The 26793-nt window shown below is 40.5% G+C and overlaps 1 protein-coding gene across 3 annotated transcripts in view; it reads right to left on the reverse strand.

Moving 5' to 3' along the window:
• FNDC3B (fibronectin type III domain containing 3B) overlaps positions 1–26793 on the reverse strand; it is a 359206-nt gene that overhangs the window by 39723 nt on the left and 292690 nt on the right. For all 3 annotated transcript variants that reach the window (XM_070373177.1, XM_070373162.1, XM_070373171.1), the window contains 10 exons: positions 26182–26356; positions 24083–24169; positions 22741–22879; positions 20592–20663; positions 17850–17968; positions 15902–16007; positions 14837–15009; positions 12182–12295; positions 11701–11850; positions 5097–5377 (listed from right to left, as the gene is read on the reverse strand). In XM_070373177.1, coding sequence (XP_070229278.1) covers positions 5097–5377; positions 11701–11850; positions 12182–12295; positions 14837–15009; positions 15902–16007; positions 17850–17968; positions 20592–20663; positions 22741–22879; positions 24083–24169; positions 26182–26356 — 1416 coding nt within the window. The remainder of the gene's footprint in view (positions 1–5096; positions 5378–11700; positions 11851–12181; positions 12296–14836; positions 15010–15901; positions 16008–17849; positions 17969–20591; positions 20664–22740; positions 22880–24082; positions 24170–26181; positions 26357–26793) is intronic.

A 26793-nucleotide genomic window follows, 5' to 3' on the forward strand; every position in this document is an offset into this window, starting at 1 on the left:
TGACTCCAGTGCACTACTTTTGAACTACTCTGAACTTGTCTCCTTATAAAGCTTACTTCATCTTGTTAGAATGAAATGACTCAGGATTCACTTCTTGACAGGCTAATGTAGTGCTTGACATATAAGGACTCCGAAAATGTTATTTTCACCCCCATTTTACCTAGCAAAAAGAGCAGAGCAAACAAATATACTTTAAGTTTTAGCCATTTGCCAGTTCAACATGAGTCAGACATATAATGAGGTTTCCGAAAAAAGTGATCTTAGGCAACCTTACCAACTGCTTACTATGGAGAACAAAGAAGGTGACAACCGTGTTCTGCTCTGAGCCAGCCACACTATTCCTGGAGGTGAGCGCACTGCTCATTGAAGAGGCCATTAGGAAACAGAAATCACCCAGAGAGGTTGGAAGGGGTTATAGAAACTCCTGCCAGTGAAGACAGATTTGGATGAAGTGAAGATGGTTAAGTAGGAGACAGCTGACATAATAAGCTAATGATGTCTAGGCCATAAGGGTGGGGCTCAGACTTCTGTATTCTGCAAAACCTCTCCATGTGAATCTTAGAATCACTGCTCTAAGGCAAAGTTCTCAAACTTTTGTGTGTGTGCAGGCTAAGTCACTTCAGTCATGTCTGACTCTGTGATCCCATGGACTAGAGCCTGCCAGGCACCTCTGTCCATGGGATTCTCCAGGCAAGAATACTGGAGTGGGTTGACATTCCTTTTTCCAGGGGATCTTCCAGACCAAGGGATCAAACCTGCATCTCCTGAATTTCAGGTAGATTCTTTACTGCTAAGCCACTGAGCCCTCTCAAACTTTTAACAGGCAACAAAATCTCCTTTGGGGCTAATTAAAGCACAGAGTGCTGGGCCCTATCCTGAGATTTCTGATTCCAGGGGTTTCTGCTGCTGCTGCTAGGTCGCTTCAGTCATGTCCGACTCTGTGCGACCCCGTAGATGGCAGCCCACCAGGCTCTGCCGTTCCTGGGACTCTCCAGGCAAGAACACTGGAGTGGATTGCCATTTCCTTCTCCAATGCATGAAAGTGAAAAGTGAAAGTGAAGTCGCTCAGTCGTGTCCGACTCTTAGTGACCCCATGGACTGCAGCCCACCAGGCTCCTCCATCCATGGGATTTTCCAGGCAAGAGTACTTGAGTGGGGTGCCACTGCCTTCTCCGAGGGGTTCCCACTAGGGCCTAATAAATTACACTTAATACTGATGATGCTGGTCCAGGAACCATACTTTGAGTATCACTGCTCTAGAAGAAAGCCCAGGATCAACTGAGTTGGTTTTAGTAGATTTCAGCTCAGGTTTTAACAAAGTATATGGCAAACTGTACAGAAACAGAGTTGAACTGCTTGGTGAGGAGAACCTGAAAACACTGCTTCATCACTGGAGATATTCACGTCGGGGCTCTGTGAAAGGGTGACACCAGGCGATCTTGTCTCAGCTCACAAAGCCTATAGTGGCCGGAGCATGCAAAAGAAAGCTACATCCCTATTATTTTTTTTCTTTTTTTTCTAACGCTTTTTCCCTCCTAGAATCAAAACACAAACTCAATTCTAAATTTAAAAGTAGTGCCTTTAAAAAATCTCATTGTAATTCCAACCAAATTTTATACAGGATGTTAGTAAGCCAGCGCACAGTCTGGCAAGCAACAGTAGAGAAAGGATGGGTCCATTTTAGTGTCAGCAGGTTGGCTGGAGAGGTCCCAGCAAGACAGAGAAAGAATAAACTCCATGTGAGAACAATGTGTAACTGCTAAAGGTTAAAAAAAAAAATTAAAAAAACAAGTCTTTTTTTTATCCAAGCCCCATAGCCTGTTGCATTCACATTTTTATCTAGAACATCATGATCTGTTCACTTATATTTTGACCAATTTGTGGCACAAAAAAAGGTGAGGTAAAAGTTGATTGGACTAAAATTATACCCTCAGTTCCCTGAAATACTCATTTTGTATTTTCACCACAATTACTACAATCTCGTGTTTTTGAACCATAAAAGAACAAGACTACGGGCTGATTGGAGTGCTACTATAGAGGGTCCAATAAAGTATTATAGAAACAAAATTCCTTAAGTTGGACAAACTATGATCTTAAATGTGAATATTAATTTTAATATCTTAAATGTGAAACATCCATTTTATTTATTGATTGGCCATCAAATATTTTGACTAAATCTTTTTTTTTTTTTTTTTGGTCAAGAACACACACTATGACTTAAGGCCAAAGATTTGTCTTTTCTAAAGCTGTACATTTTTCATGCAATCTGTCTGAAACGGTGTCTTCCAAGCTGCCCTGTAAGGTTAAGAGGTGACATCCTCCCAGTGTGACTTTCCACATTCGGCTCAGTATACTAGCCTTGTATATTAATACTGAAAAGAATTAGGGACTTTTTAACATGTCTTTAACCAACCACTTATATGGAATACATTCTTGATAATTTCCACTGTAATTGGCATTTCATCAATGAACAAAGATCCCCTACATCAGTTTTATTCATTTGAACTTTTGATTTCTAGATTTCTTTCTTGAAGTCATTCGACTACATGTTGACTAATAAATACCAGCATTCCTCCAATATCAACTTCCTAAAACCTCTAAAGTTTTATAATCATTTACAGTACCTTTAAGGTATGCATAATGTGAGAAAGAGGCAAAATTCTTGGGCTGGAACCTTATCCTAAAAGCCATTGCTGACCTGAATGATCAGAGGACTGACCTGAGGATCTGAGTCCATTCTGGCATAGACATGGATTGTGGGTCTCACAGCAGACATGAGATCTTTCAGTGAGCCCTGAGCCAGTGGCTTCTCCATAGGTTTTCTGGCCTGAGGGTCCAAGTCAGGCAATATTCTGGACATGTGGTCTCTGAGAAACAGTTAGGGGATGGCATTCACTTGCTCATTTTTCCCCAGAGATATACCTCATGGTCAGTCTCCATAGAGCATCATCACTAGGGAATGTCCCTGAGGTCAAGGTCTGGGTTTAATCACCTCTGATTTCCTTAGCACCTGATTAGAGTGCTTCCGACACAACGGTCAGTATTTGGTTAGCATATAAAGGTGGAGGGTGGTTTTCTGAAACTGGCTAAGATGCTAAAAATGAAAAATGCCCTTGGGGACTGTCTCTTCAGCTATGTAAGTCATACCTCTTTTATTCAAGTTATTTCTAACTTGATTCCCACTTTAAACCATCCTGACCATTCTGACCTTTCAGAAATGCCAAAAGGACTCTGTAGGGTGTCATTTTCGGCCTGTGAGGTCACAGCAACTTCTATCTTAGGTTGCTGTGTAAGTGTCCCAATTCCTTGAGTGCTCTGAGGGCAAGGATGGTGTTCATCACTATTTCATAGACCCACAGTGCACAGTGGGTCTGTGCCCAAGACAGATCTCTGAAGAGAATCAAAGAGTAAACAAACTGCTGTCATCACTTGGAAAAGGAAAATGAATGCACTTATATGAATTATCCACAAAAGACTTGGGAAGAGAGGGAAAGTAGGGATAAGATGCTTAGGCAGGTTGGAACCTTTGGTATCTTACAGCTGATAAACTGATTTTTTTTTTTCTTCAGCTTCTGGGGATGAAAAAGGTAGTCTATCAGACTAGAACATTAGAAAACACTGCAGAAAAAAAAATATAAGTCAAGTGGTAATAAACGATTTTTTTTAGCAGTAAAATTACCTGCTTGCATTCCCCTGCCCCACTTCAAGAAGAGCTAGTTTTTTTGGGTGAAAATCTTGATAACAATAAAAATTACAGCGCATGTTTACTGTGCACTTGCTATGTATTGCTGGACTCTACACAAGCATTTACTATTCATTTGCTTACGCCTTACAACATGTTTTTGAAGTAAGTAATCTTGTTCTCCTTATGCTGTGGACAATGCTGAAAAACTAAAAGCTTAAGTAATTTGCCTGAAGACACAGCTAAGGATCTGCTTCTGAATCAGGCTCCGCTTCACCTCCTTAATAAGCCACTGAACATGACAAAGGGAGACACCCTGAAAGGCACTGGAATAACCAAATGGTTCCTGCACTCCTCTAATGCTAATCCTGAACTTTCTGTCTCCTAGCTACGGCACCTTGGTGCATGCGTGCTGTCGCTTCAGTAGTGAATGACTCTGTGCAACCCCATGGACAGTGGCCCACCAGGCTCCTCTGTCCGTTGGATTTCCCAGGCAAGAATACCGGAGTGGGTTACCATTTCCTTCTCCAGGGGGTCTTCCCCACACAGGGACTGACCCTGCATCTCTTATGTCTCCTGCTCTGGCATCAGCAGGAAGGTTCTTTACCACTAGCGCCACCTGGGAAGTCCTTGGAGACAGAACTAAATGTCTTGAAATCTCAAGAGGCCGTGTTGAGAAGGTGTATAGGGGAAGGTGAAGTGCTGGCTCCTCAACAGGAACTCCGGGGGCAAGGAAGAATGCAGGTGTTAACTGAGTTTTGCTGGGTGGAGTGTGATATAATGTCTTTTCTCTGGCTACTCATGAAATCCTGAATAAAAGATCCATCATAGATCCTCTGTAGCAGTGTCTGCTTTGAGGGGATCAGAAAAATGGCAGAGCCCTGCTTCAGAGGTGCAGACAGAGGGTGTAGCAGAGTGATGAGACAGAGGAAAAACACCAAGAAAAGCAGATTATCAAAACACTAAAGAGGAGGAATTGACTTAAAATGGTTGGTGAAATGTCCCCTCAAGGGTTAGGAATTATATCAATTTGTAACTGACTCATAAAGTAAAAAGCAGTATAAGTTTCTGAGATGTATGTGCATTTAGTACTCTTAAATGCATTAAAAATGACTGGATGCTTGGGGCTAGTGCACTGGGATGACCCAGAGGGATGGTATGGGGAGGGAGGAGGGAGGAGGGCTCAGGATGGGGAACACATGTATACCTGTGGCAGATTCATTTTGATATTTGGCAAAATTAATACAATTATGTAAAGTTTAAAAATAAAAAATTAAAAAAAAAAAAAACTATTAGAAAAAAAAAAAAAAATGACTAGAATCCACCCATTTGGGCTTTAGGACCCAAAGGTTCTGTAGCCCCACGCCCTGATGTATGTGTCCATGCAGCTGTATTTCAACTTTCCTGCACTCACCGGTAGGTGGTTTCCGGAAGGAGGTCTTTCATAACGTGGGTGGTGGTATTGCCCACCGTGACGCTAGTATCTCCAAGATCTATGTTGTAGGCAAGGATTTCAGATCCATTATTGCACGGCTCTTCCCAGTTCAGTACAAGGCACACAGAAGGCGAATCGGGATAGGCAGTGAGGGTCTCCTCCTCCAGGACACACAGAGTGGAGACAGGGTCAGGGGCAGATGCTGGTGTCTGGCAAAGGACAAGCTCACTGGACGGTCCTGCTCCAGCTTGATTAACAGCCTGAAAAGCACAACAGCGAGACAATGTCCCCATTACTTCATGAGCACCTACTAATGCCCCCACACTAGGTGCTGCTGAGTCTAAAGTAACGCAATGGCTTCCAGAAATGTAGGTGGAGATAAATCCTCCACAATGTTCATACTGATAACCACTTCCCAAAAGACATCAATCACACCTTTTCTGCTAATAAAAGATAATGTTGCCATTGTTTCTTATGAAAAATCATTTAAAAATAACACTTCATATTTGCATAGCCCGCTTCAGTTTATGCACTCTTATGTCATCTTCACAATAACTGTCTGAGGTAGATAATTCACGGAAGCTATTCTTATCTGCCTTTCAGACGAGATCGGGCATACTCAGGGTGGTACACCCTTGACTCAGATTTATCTGCCTTTCAAAGAGGGAACTCAAAGTCAGATCAAATAACTCAAGCCCAAGATTCAGATGCCAAGCTGGGATCAAAATCCAGTAATCTGACTTTTAACTCAAGTGCTGCTCTGGAAGAACGATAGGAATTTTAGAAAAGTATTCACCGTTTTCCATGTGAATGTGAAACTCATATCTGAAGTCAATGCTCTTCTCTCACCTGAGTTTGAGTATCACTGCTGACACCTGATCACTCATCACTCGAATACTCACGCATTCAGCCTCCGGGGCAGTCCTCTTGTTTCTACTTACCTGCTCTGCTTCTCAGTCACCTCTGCGACCTGCTACTCATTACCAGCATCTCTCAGCCCTGGAGGAAACAAGGCCCCAGGCCTTGCACACCTCTGTACTCCTGAAACTCCTAGACATCTCGCCTTGTCTCAGGGCAAATGCCATTTATCCCTACACCCACATTTATGTGTACAGTCCAGACCTCTGCCCCAAATGCCAGCCTAGTGTATTCAACTGCCTACTGAATATCTCCATTTAAATGTCAAATAAGCACCTCAGACTCAAGTGTCTACACAGTTCCAAAATGGTGTCCACCCCATTCTTCCTCATCCTTCCTTCCACCCCCACTGTACTGCCCGTAGTTTCCCCAGCCTTCAGGTTGTTCATGCTATTTCTGTGAATCACTGCTGGGCATCTTTCTTTCTCTCACACCCCTGCCCAAGCCATCAGCGCAACCTCTACCACTCTAATCTGACTACACCCTGTCACATCTGGTGACTGTAATGACCTCCTAACTGGTATTTACATCAGCCCACGCCCCACAGTCTGTAACAACCACTGTCCTTTCTGTGTTCTCCCACCAGATACACAGGTAACGTCAAAGTTCTCACAACTGTCTATGAGAGCCTATCCGATCTGTTCACCACCACCGCCTTCCCCAAGAACCCAGAACCATTCTGCCTTCACTGTCTCCTACTTCCTCCTTCACTCCCTCTGCTCCAGCCACACTGGCTTTCTTGCTGTCTCACAGGGACACTGAGCTTGCTCACCTCAGGGCCTTTGCAACTCACTGTCCCTTCTGTCCACAAAGCTCTTTCCCTGACGTCTGCCTAGCCCATTCAATCAGCTACTTAGGCTTCTCTCAAGTTTTGCCCTTTGCAGAGAGACGTCTCTGAACACCACGTTTAAACTTGTAGTTACCCCCACCCCAACCCCCATGATCCTTCTCATGTATTTCCCTTCTTTGCTTTTATTTTCATTATAGCATTTATCACCAACATAATATATATTTCATTTAATTTCTCCCTTGATTAGAATATAAGTTCTGTGAGGGCAAGGTTGTCTGGTTCACTGCTGTAGCCCTAGCAACCAGAACAGTACCTGATACAAAACATGTGCTCAATAAACATCATTAACAATATTTTTTTCCCTTACAAAAACACTTGGCAACCTCTTGACAAAAATGAAAGTACTCAAAAATCTAGTTTACTTCTTAGGATACCTTATGAGGACAAATGATAAACCAAAAGGCAAGTCATCTGAGCTCTTACATCAAAGGTTGACTGCAATGCTTGTGTGTTATCATTCATTTCAAAGAAGCAAGTTAAGAGCATTCATTTGCTATCTAATCGCTTTTGAAACCCTTCTGTAATAAAATTTTTACATCTAGTCCTATTTCATGACGATACCAACTTTCTTTTTGGTAGAATATTTATGTCACAAATTAAGAGTATATATTTAGATATTCTTTTTGGGTACAAATTTATCACAGGGGCAGAAAAATAAGATACTGTGGAGCCCAACTGTCATATTAACTAAGGTTTTAACAACTGTGTAATACAAGGAAAAGAACATAGCTTTTAGAGTTGGAGCTTTGTTCATATCTTGATTTCCTTACTTACTAACTGTGTGATTTTAGGCAAATTAATATTTCTGAGTCTATTTCCTCAGATATAAAATGAGGATAGTAACTCATAATTTATACAGTTATTTTAAAGATTAAATTTGTTAACATGCAAAATCCTAGCTGAGTATTAAGCCAATGGTCAGTGCTTCACTTCCCTCCTTCTCACTAGGAAAATCAAGAACAAAACAGCAATAGCAATTTTCCTAGTTTCCTAATTTTCCTAAAGCAATTTTCTCACAACAAGACAACAACAAAATACACTGAACTAATTTTAGACTTAAAGAAAAGTTGCAAAAATAGTGTATATATTTCTCATTTTGCTTCCCCTAATATTAATACCTTATATAACTATCAGTCATGTCCCACTCTTTGAGACCCCATGGACTGTAGCCCACCAGGCAGGCTCCTCTGTCCATGGGATTTCCCAGGCAGGAATACTGGAGTGGGTTGCCATTTCTTTCTCCAGGGGATCTTCCTGACCCAGGGATTGAACCTGTGTCTCCTGCATCTCCTGAATTGGCAGGTGGATTCTTTACCACTGAGCCACCAGGGAAGCATAGATACACACACACACATATAAATATATGTGTGTGTGTGTATGTGACATAAATATATGTGTGTGTGTGTGTGTGTGTATATGTGTGCGTATATGTGTGTGTGTGTGTGTATATATATGTGTGTGTATATATGTGTGTGTGTGTGTGTATAATTTTTTTTAACAAAAGGAAATTCTAGACAGTGATCAAGAGAGATAACAGCAGTAGTGGCTGAATGGGAGGCTGAGCCGTTTGTCTTAGACTCCCACAACTGGCTACTGACTCAAGTGCCCATGGAAAGAAATTATTTTCTGCTACTTACAAGAATAGAACTGAGATGCTGTGCTGGTCTGAGTCTAGAAACCAAAAGGAGTTTCTTAAGTACTCCTATCATTGGCTGACTACCATTAACATCTAACCTGAGGGAATGTGATGGCAATGATGATGATCTTTGGGTGGAGTGGGGGAGAAAAGAGAAAAACTCTTTGTTAAAGGTAAGAATTAAGCAAATGGTCTACAGGGAAATCAAGGTCAAAATTTGTTTCAAACTTTCAAAATATTTATCTCTCACATAATTATGACTATACAAATCTAACATACACTTAAGGTTGAATTATTGATTTCTTTACAATCTCACAGTATAATGAAAAATTCAGCACTAAGTATTTTATTACCCTTTTCATGTTATTAATGTACTCTATTATTCATTTTCTCCATTATTTTTAAAATTAACCTTTTATTTATTTTACTCTGTATCTGGGTTCCATCTTCTTATTCTGTTCTTATACCTCCTTACTGGTGTTAATTGAGGTCTTCAGTAATGATTCTTGACTCATTACTTTGTCAAATATGTGCATTTGTGTTGAGTGATTTAATAAGGCTAATAAGGGCTAAGGGGATATGAAGGATCCAGAGGAAAAAATACAGGTTTTAATTAAATAACTGATATCAAGCATACTACATTGGCAATCTCTACAAAAATCAAGAAAGTATCAGTTTTGTAATTCTTAAAATCTGCATTTGTATCATAACTATCAGTCATGTCCGACTTTTTGCAACCCCATGGACTATAGCCCACCAGGCTCCTCTGTCCATGGGATTTTCCAGGCAAGAATACTGGAGTGGGGTGCCATTTCCTTCTCCAGGGGACCTTCCTGACCCAGATATCAAAGCCAAGTCTCTGTGTCTCCTGCATTGGCAGGCAGATTCTTTACCAACCGCACCACCTGGGAAGCCTGTATTACTATAAAACAATGAGCAAAACCAGGAGACACAATAGTGTTAACAATGTATAGATCTTATGTATTAAAGTCAAATCTTACCAATTTCTAATAATGTTCTTTTTATTTTCCAGGATCTTACTTAAGACCCAAATTTCTTTTACTAGCCTTATACTATGGAAAATGCTTTCTTGAGTTATATCTCTTATTATTACCAAATTTCAAAGTAAACCATTTTAAAGAATCTTATTAATATTTAAGAGTATGTGTAAAATATACAATATGCCTCATGTAAGCATACGTACCCAAGAATTATTTGGGTACATGTTAATTGAAGCATTCCTAAGGAAGAATATAAAAATTCAAAAATTCCTGCACAAAATAAGCAATGCTTCCATTCAATTTTTATATGATACTATATACATATTACAGTGATATAATTTTTAAAGCACCAAATATTTAAAAGAATATTCAGGCTTTAACCTGACTTTGTAGTAATATCAAATAAAAATGATTCAGATTAGGTTCACGGGTATCAAGAAATTAATATAAGATGAGGAGACTTTTTCCTGGCAATACTTCTTTAGTATAGCAAGTGTGGTCTTGAGAGTACTATCCCCTTTATAGTGTCTGACTCACTTTATGACAAATAAGTATAGACATTTGAAAATACTACTGTTGAAACAGGGAGGCAAGATTATTACGCAGGTTCTATTCTTACCAATGTATCTTTAAAATGCAATTTTGGGGTGTTAATGGCAAGTAACAACAAAAACCCCGAAAGAAAAAAAGGAAATAGAACATTTTAAAGAGAGACCAAAACTCAAAAACAGGTTGAACTGAAGTTCTTTCCTGTGATGGCAAAGAGTTTTTATTTATATCCTGCCTTGTTCCAAAAACAGGAGTGGAGCACATAATTCAACCTTTCCCCAATGACTCAGCATTGTTATTATAAAGCTCAGATAATGTGCTGTGACCCTGACTCACTGATGAAGGGTTAATTATGTCCCAGGCCGTCCATTTGAGGGGTGTATAACAAAAGAGTTTAACCAGAAATGTTTACGATAAAACAGCCTTCAGAATTTAACAGAAAAGCTTCTGTTGATCTGGAAAGTTAACTTGTGTGTGTGCATGCTCAGTCGCTAAGTTGTGTCCCACTCTTTGCTACCCCCATGGACTGCAGCCCACCAGGCTCTGTCCTTGGGATTGTGAAGGCAAGAATACTGGAGCTGGTGGGTTGCCATTTCCTTCTCCAGGGGATCTACCTGACCCGGGGTTGAGTCTGTATCTCCTCCACTTCAAGCAGATTCTTTACCACTGAGCTACTTGGGAAGCCCAAAGTTAACTTAAGAAGGGAATATTTTATCCAAAGAGGCCAGAGACACTGAAGTAAATGGACATGTAATAAACAATATGATCCATGACTTAAATCAGATGGAAACCTAAACCTGGCATCTTTGCTTCTTTATTTAAATCTAAACACGTGTGAAAATAGAATTCTTTGTTATCTCTCCTTTTGGTCATCCTGATCATTCTTTGAGGTTGGCACAAAGCAGTGCTCAAATGTTACCGAACAAATGGAAATAAATGAACAAAGAACCCTGTTTTCTCAAGACAATAAGGCTTTACAAAGGGAAAAGAAAATATTTACCCAACTCAATAAAACGAAAGCAAACCTATGACTGCTGTCGCTCTTGGGGGTTAGGCTAGGAGCCGATTGCTCTTTGTGTTATTCTGTCTGGACACCCAAGTGGAAGCTTACGGGTAGCCAGACCTTGATGGTGGTCACTGAGAGGTAGGAGGAGGGTCCTACAATCAAATGCAGACTGTCCAAACTACTCTCCTGTTGGTTTCTGGCTCCAGTTAACATCTGGAATGGGAAGTTGTAAAGGTTTTTTGCCTTTTGTCTAAGTGGCTTTCCCAGCGAAATGTGCATCTTGGAAAACTCAGACAAAAGGCATCTTCCCTAAGGAGCTGTGCCCACTTTGCCTTAGACTCGATCCCGTATTCAATGAATTAAGCAGCAGACACAAGGCAAGGGCGGTGAGGAGTACAGTGGAGACGATTCGGATTTTGTTCCCATGTTTCAGGACCTCTCAGAGAAGCAAAAATGAATTGTAAAATGCCAAAATGATTGCATCTATTTTTATTTAAAAGGACTCTTTTTCCCATAACACCCTTCCTGATGTCCTCCATCATGAGCCTTTGAGTAAGTTTCCCAAAGAGTCTTTCAGGGGAACACCAGTATTTGTGAGTAACGGCCGCACAGTATCAGCCTACCTGTAATCGGCAGCAATACTGTGCAGCAGGTAACAGGTCCCTCATTTCGAAGCCGGTGTCTGTCCCATGATAAACGAGTTCTAAGGATTCTTCATCTTCTCCCCACTCCAACCTGTACTCTGAGATGTCGGCACCAGAGCTTTCAGGACTCTGGAAATTTAGAAATTTAATTTCATTGAGAAGAAAATCTTATGATGTTTGTGTTCAACTAATTATACCAAAAAAAAAAAAAAAAAAAAGCAAGATGCCTCAGAATATTTGAAATACATGCAAAAGAAAAGCATGAAAAAGATACTCAATTTCCTCTTAATTTGGATCAGTGGTAAAATCTGCATAACTCCTGGCAAGCACTAAAGCAGATGACTGTGTAAGAATCACCGACCTACATGTGAATTTTAGCTTTGTAGAGCCCTTGTACCTTGCACTGGGGAACAGATAAAGTAGAAGAAACAAATTAATGCAAAACCTGTGCCTGACTTACCTCCCAGCTCACTAGGACACATCCATCAGGTGTAAAAGAGATACAAGGTGCTTTGCACTGTCCAGGAGGCCCTGCAGCAGTGGTAATTTCTGAGACATCAGAATAGGGACCATACTGCAAGAGAGAAACACACATGTGCTTGTAGGGGTGTGTTAGGGATGTGTGTGTTTGTGTGTGTGTGCATGTAACACAAGCTTATAACCAAACAAGGGCTAGGCTAATGGTATCATCAATACAACTGATTAAAAGCATTACCTAATGGTGTTCACTTTCAATTACATGAGTAGATTTTCTTCCCACATACATTACTTGAGTGGTAAATGTCTATTTTATATATATATATATATATATATATATATTTTTTAAATTCAAAAGGATTAGAAAGTTGGTTTACTATACATTTTTGCTGTGACCTAAGAAAGAAAAAATGCTGACTTTTGCTACATCACAGCATTGTGCTTTCACTTCTCAGGGCGTTTCAAAATAAACCAAGTCAGATGCACACTGTAGTTTAATTTTTAAGGCATAAAAATCTGTATGGAATTGTTGGTTATCAAATTTTGAGTATTTCTTCTAGTCACTGGTATTTTCCAATTTGAAACCAACAGTCCTATTATTGTTTTCTTGGCATGCCCACCATCTCAACTATCTGAAGGTTTATACTGCACTTCTCTCCTCCTCCTACCATCAGTGGCCATACTGCTCAGAACAATCATCACTTTAGTTTTAAAACACATCAAGAGAACCAGAACCACCACGTTAAGGTGGAATATGTGGTACTTAAAAGAATTGGGGCAAGGAATAAAGTAATTTTCAGGCTAATGAGGAAGTCCAACCAGTCTATCCTAAAGGAGACCGACCAGTCCTGGGTGTTCATTGGAAGGACTGATGCTAAAGCTGAAACTCCAATACTTTGGCCACCTCACACGAGGAGTTGACTCATTGGAAAGGAGTCTGATGCTGGGAGGGACTGGGGGCAGGAGGAGAAGCAGACGACAGAGGATGAGATGGCTGGATGGCATCACCGACTTGGTGGACATGAGTTTGAGTGAACTCCAGGAGTTGGTGATGGGCAGGGAGGCCTGGTGTGCTGCGATTCATGGGGTCGCAAAGAGTCGGACACAACTGAGAGACTGAACTGAACTGAATGAGGAATATGACTGTGTTTTTCAAAATGGAGGAAAAAACATAAAGAAAAAAATCTTTCAAATTTTCTAATATAACTTGCAAATATACTGAAGGTAGGGGAGAAACTGTCTGGAGTAGACCACAGAAGAGGACCACAAGTCAAATATATGGTTAAATTTCAGTATAACAGGATTTAAAAATAAGGCTGAGATAGTTTCTTTAAATGACAAATTAGTGAAAGGAGAAAGTAAACCTCAATCAGTCCAGTTGCACATGTGTCTTTATCATGGCAAATATCTTCTTCAAAAGTTGAGGGGGAAAATGACCAGGGTTTCATCTGCAGCATGGGTGATTATCAGCATCCATCCTCTTTTTACTTATGAAAAGTCAGGGTACAGAGGCTTTCTTATCTTCTCACCAATACATTTAAATTGTCTAGTTTTGTGTGTGGGTTTTTTTTAATTTAAATACCTGTATCTGAAATTCTTTCCTAATGGTGAATTAGAAGAGATCCAGCTCTTGTTCAAGGTTTGTGACCCTACTTCAGACCAAATGTTTTCAAACTAAGGCCTGGCTAACCAGAAACGGACTAAAGACAAACACACTTCACTTCTGAAAGGCAGGAATGAACACCAAGAACTAGAAGAGTCTTGCCAACTTGCTGTCACTGTCAGTTTGGCTTTCTTTCTTATAAAAATCTCGTCGATTAATTACATCTATTTATTTGTACAGAATGCATTTATACACATCGCTGGCCCTCTGTCGGGCGTTAGCAGCAGTTTGCCCTACCCACACCCTTCCACCTTCTTTTACATTTCTGCCCATCTGTGACACACCAAAACGCCCTATAGTTTCTGGGTCACTTCATTCTCATTATGAATCTGCAGCACTCTGCAATTAAAAAAACCAATCACCTTTGTGCATATAGTCAGACCCTTTCAATCTTGAATAGCCCACCTCAACAACTTCAAATGGAGTACTAGAAAGGACCAGAGAGTTCTATGAAATAAAGAAAAAACAAATAAGCTGGTATCCCTAGCCTCTACCCCAGCAGAGTTTTAAAAACTGACCTAAGACATTGCTGAGTAATTTAGACAACATGGTAAAGGAATATTATGGGAGTCCTAATCTCCCATAAATGATTTATATAATCGATGAGAAACTAGGAAACCACCAAAAGGCATCTAAAAGGTAAAGTTATATTATATAAATATAAATTATATATTATATAAATATAAAAAGTTATAATATATAATCGATGAGAAACTGAGAAACCACCAAAAGGCATCTAAACAGTAAAGTCCTTATTAACTTTGAGCCCTGTCTTAATAGGAGGACAAAAGAATCAAAATTTCCAATGCTGGGTCTACATGAAATCAAAGCAGGATTTCTTCAGAAATAAGATTGTATATACAGTTCTTTAATGGCTGTCACAGTTGGACAGATACAGATGAGGAATTTTAGGAGGGTGGAAACAGAAGTGCCAGGACCTCGTGTTTTTGTGGTGATAAGCAGGCATGTACTCACCCCTCCGTCATTCAGAGCCCGCACCCTGAAGCGATACACGGTTCCTGGAAGCAGGTTGCCCACGGTGCACTCGAGCTCCGGCCCATGGTATACCTCCGAAGCTACATCCTCCGGTTCTGTCATCTCCACGCTGTACTCTGAGACCTCACAGCCACTTTCAGAGGCAGGAATGTCTGGGAATGAACATTATTCATCTTAGAACTTTTTTATTACTTCAGGTTGGCCCTATCACACCTTATGCTCTATGACATTTGCAAAATATCATGTAGGTAGCCTGTCCTTGATATTTACAAAAGAACCCCCACTTCAAAAAGAGAAAGAGATACAAAAGAAAGTTTCTTAACGATGTTATCCATACTTTTCAAAGCAAGTACATTTAATGATATGAACAAAATGATTCCAAAACCATAGAACTTTTAGGCAATTCCTTTACATTCTAATGCAAGGTAAAGGCAAGAATTAGAGGGGAGAAAAATATTCTTTTTAACCTGAAACCAAAGGACATATTAAATCAAGTTAGAGAACCCCAAACTGGCATAACATCTTAATTTAGACATTAAGTGATGGGGAACAATAGTCTGACAGAGTTCTGCAGGTTTATATTTGCAATTTTACATGCTGTGAATTATTAATATGACAGGCAATGCTAAGACAGCTTGAGCTGAGACTGTAAAACACCAGGACCCACACACGACAGGGTGGCAAAGGTGAGGATACAGATGCTGCCTAAGGAACAACTTCTTGGTTTAACCTCTTTATTAAGCTCTTTATTTTTTATTTTATGAATAAAGTTGAGGAACTCCTGCTCTGAAACATTTTCTAGAACAGTGCCCTCTGAGGGCAGAGGGTGAACAGCGCATGTGGCACCACCAGGAACAGGAGGATGGGCCACAGTGCTGGGCATTCACAAACCCAAGCCCATGTACATTAAACAGAATATGGACATTTTCAATAGACACAAATCTGGTTTTCAGAAGAAAGACCTGAAACTTAATTACAAAGCAGTAAGTCTTAAACTCAACCTCCAATTGTCCAAATTGGCAACGTGAAGATGTGGTCACTCACCCCACTCTAAGTGGACTTCTTTGTGCTTTGGTCTACCCAAAACCCTCGGTGGGCGACACTGACCTGGTGCAATGCTTAGTGTGCGAACAGGGAGACTTTCAGAACACTGCAGGAGAAACACCAAAGAGAACCGTCTCTTAGTTACTATGCATTTTTTAGAGCTCTACATACCAGGCAAATTCCACCCCACACCAGCAAATGCTGCCAAGGAGGGGGTTACACACTGAATGTGTACACTTCTTATGCAATATGATCTTCATCTCTCTGTGTGTGGTGCATGTGTATATTTGTGTATATTTTAAGTATGGACATATGCATATGGCACTGGTAAAAATAATTATTTCTGGTGTCAGATTTGCAGACTGACATTTTGACCGTTGTGTATCCCAAGCACACAGTTACTTCCCTTTAACTAAAAATTAGACCCTTCCTGAGGACAGAGGAGAACACAAAACAACAGCTGGATGAGGTTTATAAATGGTGCCATAAATGGCCCACCACATACAGAGCAGAAGAGCAAATAAAGTCAGCTGAGTGTGACATTAACCAGCAGGTTCTGCTAATGTTAAATCATCAGGGTTTCTTTTTTGCAGGATCTGGTTGTGTAAGGCTGGTGGTATGGAAGCTGACACCTTTTTGAGATATGAGGAACATGGTAGAGATACGCAGCTCAACCAACCTCATCCTCCTCCTTGAGGAAATGCGGTGCAGAGGAGATATGTTTATACATTCAAGGAGCACCGCTGCCTCTGTGCAGCCTTGTGCAACACCTCGTGTGAAAGAGAAGCTCGCCAATCACCTGTGACTTTGAGGTCAACCTGGCTCACCCTCGGAGACGCTGCATAAATGTCCTTGAGCTGGACCTTTATTTTAAACCTGAGAATTCTGTCTAAATATATAGTCTAGACTTCACAATACTGCTATCCTTGGGAGGGAAAGAAAATAAACATATGACACTGTCAGAGGTGGGTTGACTGGCAAAATTCGGCACCTACTGGCAGGTGTTCTCTTGAAAAGTCAACCCAGTACAGGGCTATAAGCCATCTTTTGTGCTCTCTCTCTCTCTCTCAATACTAATGATTTCAAAACCACGATGCTAAATATCTCTCTGATGAACATGTTTTTTACCATACTGCCTCTCATTCACTTTCTAAATGTTCATCATTTAGATAATGATCTCATTATTAGAACACTTCATGTGTACTTGTTGTTTTGAGTGCACGAGAACACTGTGAAGTTGTTTCCTGACATGTTGAAGTTTCCTGACATGTTGAACAGTTGGTCTAAGGTCATATAAATTGTAGACAATGGTGGTGGTCATTCTGTGATGTATAAAAATATTAACTCACTGTGTTGTGACAGGAAACTTATATAATATTGTAAGTCAATTATACTTCAATTTTTTAAAAAAGGCAGACGACAAGAGAACTGGTGCTACCTACAGATGTAAGGTTGGGCACTGGGCAATCTGAGGAGATGCAATTCAGCTCAGTTACCCTAGGTATATGTGGCTTTACAATCATTTTCCAGCAGATGGCAGTAAAGTATCAAGAGGAAGGTGTGTTTCACATTCTTCCAAAACTGCCAAAGTAACAGCAAAGCTGAGCTGGAGGTTGTATCTTTTTGCTCTAAATTCTAAGCTTTTCTATCATCGCGATAACTGAGGTTCACCCCCGTATTCGTTAGCCAATGCAAACTGCAGACCACCTTCAATTTTCAACTGTGATGTGGTCATGCCCAAGTCTTGGAAAGCAGCACAATTCAGTTGAGAATCATCTGGGTCTATCTTTCTATACCCTCTAAAGAACAATTCAGAAAACTCTGATGTGATACCATGGCAGGCTGTAGTACCAAGATATATTTTTTAAAAGCAATTTATTCTGATGTTACAGATAGGCTGTCTGAATTTGACCAAAGATGTTTACTTTTACACTGAAACAAAACCAACCTGACTGTGTCCACCAGTACTTATGCAGCATGCTCGGAGTTTGTACAAAGTGCCTGGTTTCAAGTGGGTGAAAGTGTACTCTGTAGCCGACCCACTGTAGGCCACTTCCCACTGACTCGCTGCAAAAGAAGACCACGTGTGAGTTTATGCCTTTTGTAAAAATGTAATAGTATCAACCATTCCTGATAAGAAAAAGCTCTAAGTGGTTTCCGTGAAAAGCAGCATCTCCTATTCTTTTCTTCTTTTTTAAACAGTCACAGGGCTCTCTTTCCATTTCCTTTACAAAATTAAATACTAAAATAACATGAAGGCATTTTTAATACTTAGCACTGCTGGTTACACTACTTAATATCACCATGATCACATTTGCTGACTGTGGAGGTTTGGATGCTGGAAAGACCAAAATCTGTAGTTGGTCCTGTAGCAGGAGATGGTATTGAGCAAGTTGGCAAGTGGTGATGGTGTGAGAAGCCCCTGGGCCCAGCTGGGCAGGGGGAAGCAGGCTTCGCCATGAGGTTCCTGGTCAGCCCAGGGCACCACTGAAGAGTTTCTCCCGGTTCTTATCTGCCTGGAGGTCACAGCAAGTGAACTCCCCCGACCCCATCCCAGCCATATAGACCAAGCCCTTTGGGTAAAGTCCTGCTGTCTCCATGGAGCCCCACTTAAGACAAAAATACCCAAGACAGTGACTTTAAAGATGAAACACTCAGTGTGACCCAGGTTATCTAACCACTTCTGGGGATTAAAGAAAGCAAGCAGGGCCACTGAGGGGCCTGGGTGAGGCTGATGCCACCAGGAGAAGAGCATTGTGTGTGGGGGGGGGGGCGGTGGGGGGGGCGGTGCTTCAACCATCCAGGACATTTATTCCTCCTCTGCTTTGTTCCCACCAACACTATGTTTCCAGCAGACTACTTGAAAGGAATGTTTTACTCCATTCAGTTGTTTAAGGGAAAATACTTTTACCCTCTTCCACGACAGTTACTTGGAGAAGGAAATGGCAATTCCTGGAGAATCCCATGGACAGAGGAGCCTGGTGGGCTATAGTCAATGGGGTTGCAAAGATTCAGACATGACTGAGGCACTAACATATACACACACACGATAGTTACTAACTTCCACAAAATACTCTCAGCTGCTTATTAGGCCAGATTTACAATAAAGTCTGTAGAAGGAAATGGCAACTCACTCCAGTACTCTTGCTTGGAAAATTCCATGGATGGAAGAGCCTGGCAGGCTATGGTCCATGGGGTTGCAAAGAGCTGGACACGACTGAGTGCCTTCACTTTCTTTCTACAATGAAGTCACATGCACAAGGGCCATATAGGAACAAGGGGGAATAATAAAGATAGTCATTCTGACATAACTGAGTAGATGACCTGTACTGCAAAGGCAGCTAGGAACAAGGACTAGAGAGGAGACTGAATTAATCCCTGATGCCATGCACTACCGGAGAAGGCGATGGCACCCCACTCCAGTACTCTTGCCTGGAAAATCCCATGGACGGAGGAGCCTGGTGGGCTGCAGTCCATGGGGTCACTGAGGGTCAGACACGACTGAGCGACTTCACTTTCACTTTTCACTTTCATGCACTGGAGAAGGAAATGGCAACCCACTCCAGTGTTCTTGCCTGGAGAATCCCAGAGACGGGGGAGCCTGGTGGGCTGCTGTCTATGGGGTCGCACAGAGTCGGACACGACTGAAGTGACTTAGCAGCAGCAGCAGCAGCCATGCGCTACCACACCGTTGACCTTATGTGCAGAATGGCATCTACTTTTAATCAGCCACAGTGGTCAAGAGAGCCACAAAACTTCAAAATATATTTAGTTATTCACAATGAGACACTGAATATACGTGACTTCTCTCAAAGGCCTGATTTTTAGCATAGAATATGATTTTACGTTAAGAACAGCTGTGCCCATCTCAGAGTATTATGAGTTTTTTTGGCTTAAAATAGAGTAGGGCCCAACTGATGTGAAAATAAAACATTCCAGGTGGCTATCATGGCACAGAATAAAAAGGAAGCCACACACCTGCACAGACTGTTTGTAAAAGTTGCTGTTAACTCTCCCCGCTCCCCCCACATGTGTATCACTTTAAAAACAAAGTACTAGTTACAGGGATCATTAGAGTGGTGGTGAGACAGGTGTCATTTTTATAGTTCTGAGGACTTGACTTTTTTCTATTAAAGCATAATAAATTTTATTAGAAAGACGATCTAAGAATTTTTTAGAAAACACTATGGGAGGAATCTGACCTCTAACACTGTCTGGCTTTAGCTCACCTAGTGTAAGGAGTAAGGGTTAAACAATCTGACCGAGAAATAACAAAAATGAAGACATTTCCTGAATTTGTTACAGCGTGTTATGCTTGTCAGCAGCCCACAACATGTTGTTATCCTCTGTGCACTGATTTATTCTTCCTGCTGATCGCTTCTGACACTTTCTCTGCTTATAAGAATTTCTACAGAAAGTATGCCAAGAGAGATGAAAAACATATTTATTCTATTAATGAGGACCTTTGGCTTAAAGAAGTGACAAAAACTTTAAAAAGCATGATAAAAATATACATATCAAGCAGACTGATTCGTGATGCTGTGTTTGAAAGAAAAAACTGTCAATATGTGATTAAAGCCCATTTACCGTAGTACCTCTATCAACAGAATAAACAATAGCCCACTATTATCATACAGATGTTTATCTTATTAGAAAACAGGACTTGAATAAGAATTTCTACAAACTTCACCTTCAGAATTTCCATCCGTAATCTCCAGCAAGTACTTGAGTATTTCTGAACCGCCATTGTCCTTTGGAGGATCTGGAAAGTAAGCAAATGTCTTATTAGTTATAAAAGCATATTGACTTTTGTTAGTAAACATTATTAGAACACACAGAACCATGTAACATTAGACTGTATAAATTCTGGATTCAAGTAAAAGACACAAATAACATTTCACCCAACTCCTTACTTGAAAAACAAAAGAAACAAAAACACCACAAAACCTTCTAACGACGCAAAGTTTACAGAGCTAGAAATGCCGAAAAGTTAGCATTTAGTGAAACACGAACAAAACCCGAAATGTGATTTTATTTTTCTAAGAGTTATGGTCAAATATTTATTTTGAGAATTCTAAAGCCTGTTCTTTAATATATGGTGGTTTTTATATAAAACAAAATATTCATGTACTTCTTTTCAAAAATTATTTTATTCTTTATTTCACTTAAATCATCACGACCAGATTCTTTTGCGAGATGGAAAGAGAGGGAAAAGGAGGTGTAAAAATTATTGATGAAATTTCAAATTGTTCATCACAGTGTGCTGCTAAGCAAACTTTACATCCCAAGTGAACCTAATAGAAAATCAGATCAACTGGAACCTGTACCAAAGAGGTGGTTTGAAAAAGGGGTTCTGGCTTGTTACTAGAACCCTGTGTACCTTAGCTATTTGTCTATTGGTAACCCAGGGCCTGCAAGAATTTTCTTTTCTGAGCAGAAAAATATTTTTTCAAGACTACACAGAATTTGCCTCTACTATCAATTGGCCATCTATGTTTTAGACATATTCTCAGGTTACTCATATAGATTTAGAAACTTTAATCCCTCTTTTCACCTATAATTTCCATTAATATACATTAATTTCAGTAGTAGATATTTACAACAATAATTAAATAGTTAAATCTTATGGCATATGGGGCCTCCTTGGTGGCTCAGACACTGAAAGAATCCGCCTGCAATGCAGGAGACCTAGGTTCAATCCCCGGGTCAGGAAGATCCCATGGAGAAGGGAACAGCAATCCACTCCAGTATTCTTGCCTGGGAAACCCCATGGACAGAGGAGCCTGGCAGATTACAGTCCATGGGGTTGCAGAGTTGGACAAGACTGAGCGACTTAACAGTTAACAGTTAACAATGAAAGTAAATGTTCAGTGCTGACAGAAATTTCTAGGATATTCTGAGAAAAGAAGCTTTAGATCTGGAAAAAAGCACACTTAGTTTTTTTTTTGTTTCTTTTAATCATATCCATGTTCCAGGGAATAATTCTGCCTCAAAATTACCACATAACTTGAAGCAGTGATATGTCTCAGTGGTTGGTCTCTAATAATGATTTAGTTATGTTTTACATTTCCTTTATATCACTTGACTGCCAGGTAAAATTTTTTTTTTGTCTGTTAGGTAGTTACTATTCTTGTATGATGTTAGTGATGATCATACACATCGTAACAGTTTCACATACAATTGCAAATGTTTATCAACATTCTAATGGCATTTATTTCATTGAAATAATCCATGCAGCAGGTGAGACACAATATCCTTCTATCAGATTCCTACAAATAGCATATAATGAACTTTAATATGGGAACTTCCTGAAGTCCGAGGCCTCTGGTTATATACAAACAACAAAAACTAAAGTCTTCCTAATTCATTGTAACTTAAACATCCTGTCAAATTTAATATGACTTAACCTAAATTTTGAAAACTATTTTCAATACTAACTTTATAAATCAACTTTCATATTAATAACTTTATAAATCAACTTGCATACTAATAACTTTATAAATCAATTTTCATATTAAATATTGCTACATTTTAAGGGAAAGTTACTGAAGAATGATATATTCAGAGACTACCACATACAAATTATTAATATATTAAAATACAGGCAGAAGAAGTGTCTTACAGGAAAATCATGAAGTAAATGAAATGCTCTTACAATTGTCAATTTTACCAACTGGTGGCATTGTCAGGATATTTCTAATATATATATTTCAAACATGTAAAACTCCCTCAGATAATATGGTTTCTTTGTTAACTGGTTTGTCACTACTGAAATTAATCAAGTTTAAAAAAAAAAATCTGTCAAAAAAAGCAGCAGCAGCAATAGCAATAAAACATACCCCATTTGACACTAAAGCCATAAGACATAACTGGTCCTTTAATGAGGGGTCTTGTAGGTGGTCCAGGCCTGTCTGGACTTGTTGTACAAACCAAAACTTCACTTGGGCAGCTTTTCCCTTCCATATTAGAAGCAGTCAGCTGTAACACAACCAATAACACATTCATATGCTTTAGATAGTAGTTCTTAAACCAGTGGTGATGTTCAACATGGCAAGATCAAGGCATCCATGAACTCAGATACTGACACATATTCTCCCTTGCTCTCTCACAAACTACTAATTTATAAGTGTTTCTTTAATGGAGTACTTATTTTCTAAACAGTTTACTTATTAACAATTAAAAATGAAACAACAAGGTAGGTTTTAGCTAAAGACACTTTTACCTTTTCAAGAATACAAAACAAAACCAGTATGTCTCCACCAGTTCATTTTGTTTTATGGAAGGAAAACATGGCGGGGGGTGGTGGGCAGCAGATATAAAGAACCTTGCTAACCTTGATTATTTAGGAGTAGGACAACGCCACCTTGTGGAGAATTGCTGGCAGTATACCTCTGATCTCATAGCCAGCCATCGAATAGCAAGGTTTTTTAAAATATCAAAAACTATCATTTTCCTTTAGTAGTCACACGTTCCACTTGACAATCTGACAAATATTTATTGAGTGACTCCTACAAGTTAAATAACATGATTTGTCTCTCAAATTAAGAGAAGGAAAGAGAGAATCAGAAGACAACCACATCTCTCTAAAACGCACACTGTTGCACCAGAAAGTACAAGGCTGTGCTAGGATCGATAACAGTAAGGCAGCACAGAAGGCAGCCTGCTGTCTCCTCTCTCCTAATGAGATCGCAGAACTGTCTTCTGCTACAACACAATGTCCCACGGTGACGTCAGCAGTGCTTGTCCAGAGCCTAACAGGGGAGGGGTGTAGGTAATAGAAAACAAAAATGGCTGAGAAAAGAAAAATGGGCAAAAGAGCACAGGACAATGGGAAAAAAGGAAATCTGATGAAAAGAAGAAACTCTGAATAGAAGGACATAAAGTGCAGGTGAGAGACAGGTACGCTGGGCACCTGGTCTGAATCTTCCTGGGCAAGGGCATCTAGCCTCGTTATGTAATTTATTACAGTACATCACAGCAACAGGTTTCTTTTCTCCAAAGTCGGGTGTGGGTTTTAAAATTAAAGTATGGTGTGTATTTTATAGATATTACTTTAAAAGTGTGAAGTGCAGCAACCTTAAAAAAGTTTTTAACCTGTAAAATTGATTTAAAATGATAAAGGGGGGAAACATAAAAGAGCTTTATTTTTAAGCAGTTCAAGTACCCAAATGACTGACTTACCCTGAATTTATACTGTGTGCTTCTTTTGAGATTTTTCACAGTACAGGTTAAATCCTCTCCAGTGTATTTTGGGTGGAAAAGGTTATCCTGTAAAGGCAAAGCCAGAAAGAAACATCAGTATCATAAAATCTGGGCATTAAATCCCTTGTATGTAGGAGTTTTAGACTGCCTCTTTCCATTATCACAGTGGGCCAGAAGTCTGGCAGCTATAGCAAAAATAGGGCCAGAATCCCACGGTGCTTTAAGTGAAACTTTAACTGTTATCACATCATAATCTGTCCTGATCTGGGCACTTTTATTGTGAGACTAACACTAATGTGAAAGAGAACAATGCTCTCTTTGAAAAAGTGCAAATTTCCTTTTAATAGATGCCACCATAAACTTTCCTCACAGAGCAAACTTTTTCTAGTTACTCAATAAGCATTTTAAACAAAGAATTTAACTACCAAATTAACGAAGCAGTATGTAGTTTAAAAAAAAATCATTTAACAACATTGTCATGAAAAAACGCTCTTGTGCAGAAGTCCTCACTGTCAAGCTGCAGTGTGCTATGTAATAAACAGTGGTTGGGGTTTCTGACACAGTGTCTTCTGGCTAACGGGGAAAGTCCTTCAAAGGGATAAATGTCCCACTGACAGCCAACTGTATGGAATTCATACAACAGTATTCTTAGTCATGCATGCATCCACCCCCATTCATCCATCTGATCTCAGAGCACCCCTGATGCACCAAGCTCTCTTCCACGCTCTAGAGGTTTAGCACTACCCAAAAACAAAGTCTTGCCCATCAGAAACTGTATGACAGCTGGAGAAAGCAATTAAAACACTCTGCATACAAATATGAAGTATGTTGTGTGGTGTTAAGTGCTATTAGATGAAAAATAAAGCTGGGTAAGAGAACAGAGTCGGTAATAGAGCTAGGGAGCATTGCTTTCTATAGCTCTCCAGGCTCAATGAAGCAGTCACATGCGGCTCTTCCAATAAATTAAAATACAATTAAAAAATTCAGTTCCGTGGGCTGACAGCCACATCTCAAGTGCTCCACAGCTCTGTGTGACTAGGCTGTATCTTATTACACAGCACAAATTACAGAACATCTCCATCACCACAGAAACTGCTCCTGGACAGTGCTGTCATACAAGGCGGTCAGGGAAGGGCTCTCTAAAGAGGTAACATGTGAGAAGAGACCTGAAGGAAATGAGGGGAGTGACTCAAAGATATCTGAAGGGGCATGTGAGCCAGAGGGCACAGGAGTCGCTAAGGCGCTGTGGGAGGGCGTGGCTGGTGTGCTCAGCGAGATGACAGTGGCAGAACAAGGTCAGTGATGAAGACCCTGAATTCGGAGGACCTGGAAGTCATTCTGAGAGTACTGGCTTCTCCTCTGGAAGAGAAGGGAAGGCACTGGGATGGGAAGAGTTCTGAGCAGAGCACCGACATGCCGTACTTTATTTAACAGGCTCACTGTGGCTTCATGTGCAGAACAGAGTGTAAGGATGAAAGTAGAGAAAATACTTAAGAGGCTATTCCAACAACCCAGGGGCGGAGATGACGGTGGCTGGGAAAGTATAGTAGCTGTGCAGATGCTGAGAAATGATCAGATTTCTGGGTAACTTTGGAAGGGAGATTTACAAGGATTTGCTGACTGATTACATATGCGGTCTGATGGCTCAGACAGTAAAGAATCTGCCTGCAATGTTGGAGACCTGGGTTCGATCCCCGGGTTGGAAAGATCCCCTGGAGAAGGGAATGGAGACCTACTCTAGTATTCTTGCCTGGAGAAGTCCATGGACAGAGGATCCTGGTGGGCTACAGTCCATGGGGCCAGACATGACTGAATGACTAATGCAACAACTCAACACACGTATGAGGCTAAGGATGCCCCCACGGGTTTCTGGCTTCCCCAAAGGAAAGGTTGGGGATGCCATTTACGGATCTGGGGAAGACTGTGGGAAGGACAGTGTTCTGCTGGTGATTGCCCTGGTAGAAATTAAGAATTTGGTTTCCAATAGGCAGTGAATCTAATTTCACAGTGTACCCTGTAGCTGTGATAAAACTGACTTTACAGAATGCACACAGAAGCATGACGTGTGCCAGACTTACGTTCTCATCCTCCTGGATTTCCAAGGTGTAGGTGACCACCTCCTCAGGTGAGCAGCCTTCTGGTTTACTCCACTGCAGTGTGACCCACGTGACCCCAGCTCGAACGAGTCTTGGTGCCGAGGGCATCTGAGGAATGTTTCCTAACGTGTAGCACACCACCTCTTGGCTATACCCGCTGGAGAGAAACAGACCCGGTGAGACACATTTAGGAGCATGTGGAGGAGTTGGCATTTCAAAAGCTACCGTGTGACTGGCTTGGGTTGGTAAGTCTGTGGCCTGACAGGTTCAGCAAGCAAAGGCAGGCAAGGATCCTTTGTGTGATGTTCCTTACCACAACTTCAGTGTGCCCCAATCACCCACTCCCTACTTAGTCTACTACTAGAAAAGCATACTGTGTTACAGGAAAATATATTTAAAAATGTATTCCCCCCATAGGCACCTAGGAGTAAGCACAGTGTGACGGTGACAAGCCACGAGCCACAGCTACCAAGGAACTGTCAAATCAATGCATATAAGGGCAAACAATGGTCTGCTGATAAAATAAATGTTTTACAAATATGTACGCTGCCATTTTCCAAAAGTTTGTGGATGCTTTTGATTCATTTATAAATT

Source organism: Bos mutus, chromosome 1 (genome assembly GCF_027580195.1).
Source record: "Bos mutus isolate GX-2022 chromosome 1, NWIPB_WYAK_1.1, whole genome shotgun sequence".
NCBI classification, from domain to species: Eukaryota; Metazoa; Chordata; class Mammalia; order Artiodactyla; family Bovidae; genus Bos; species Bos mutus.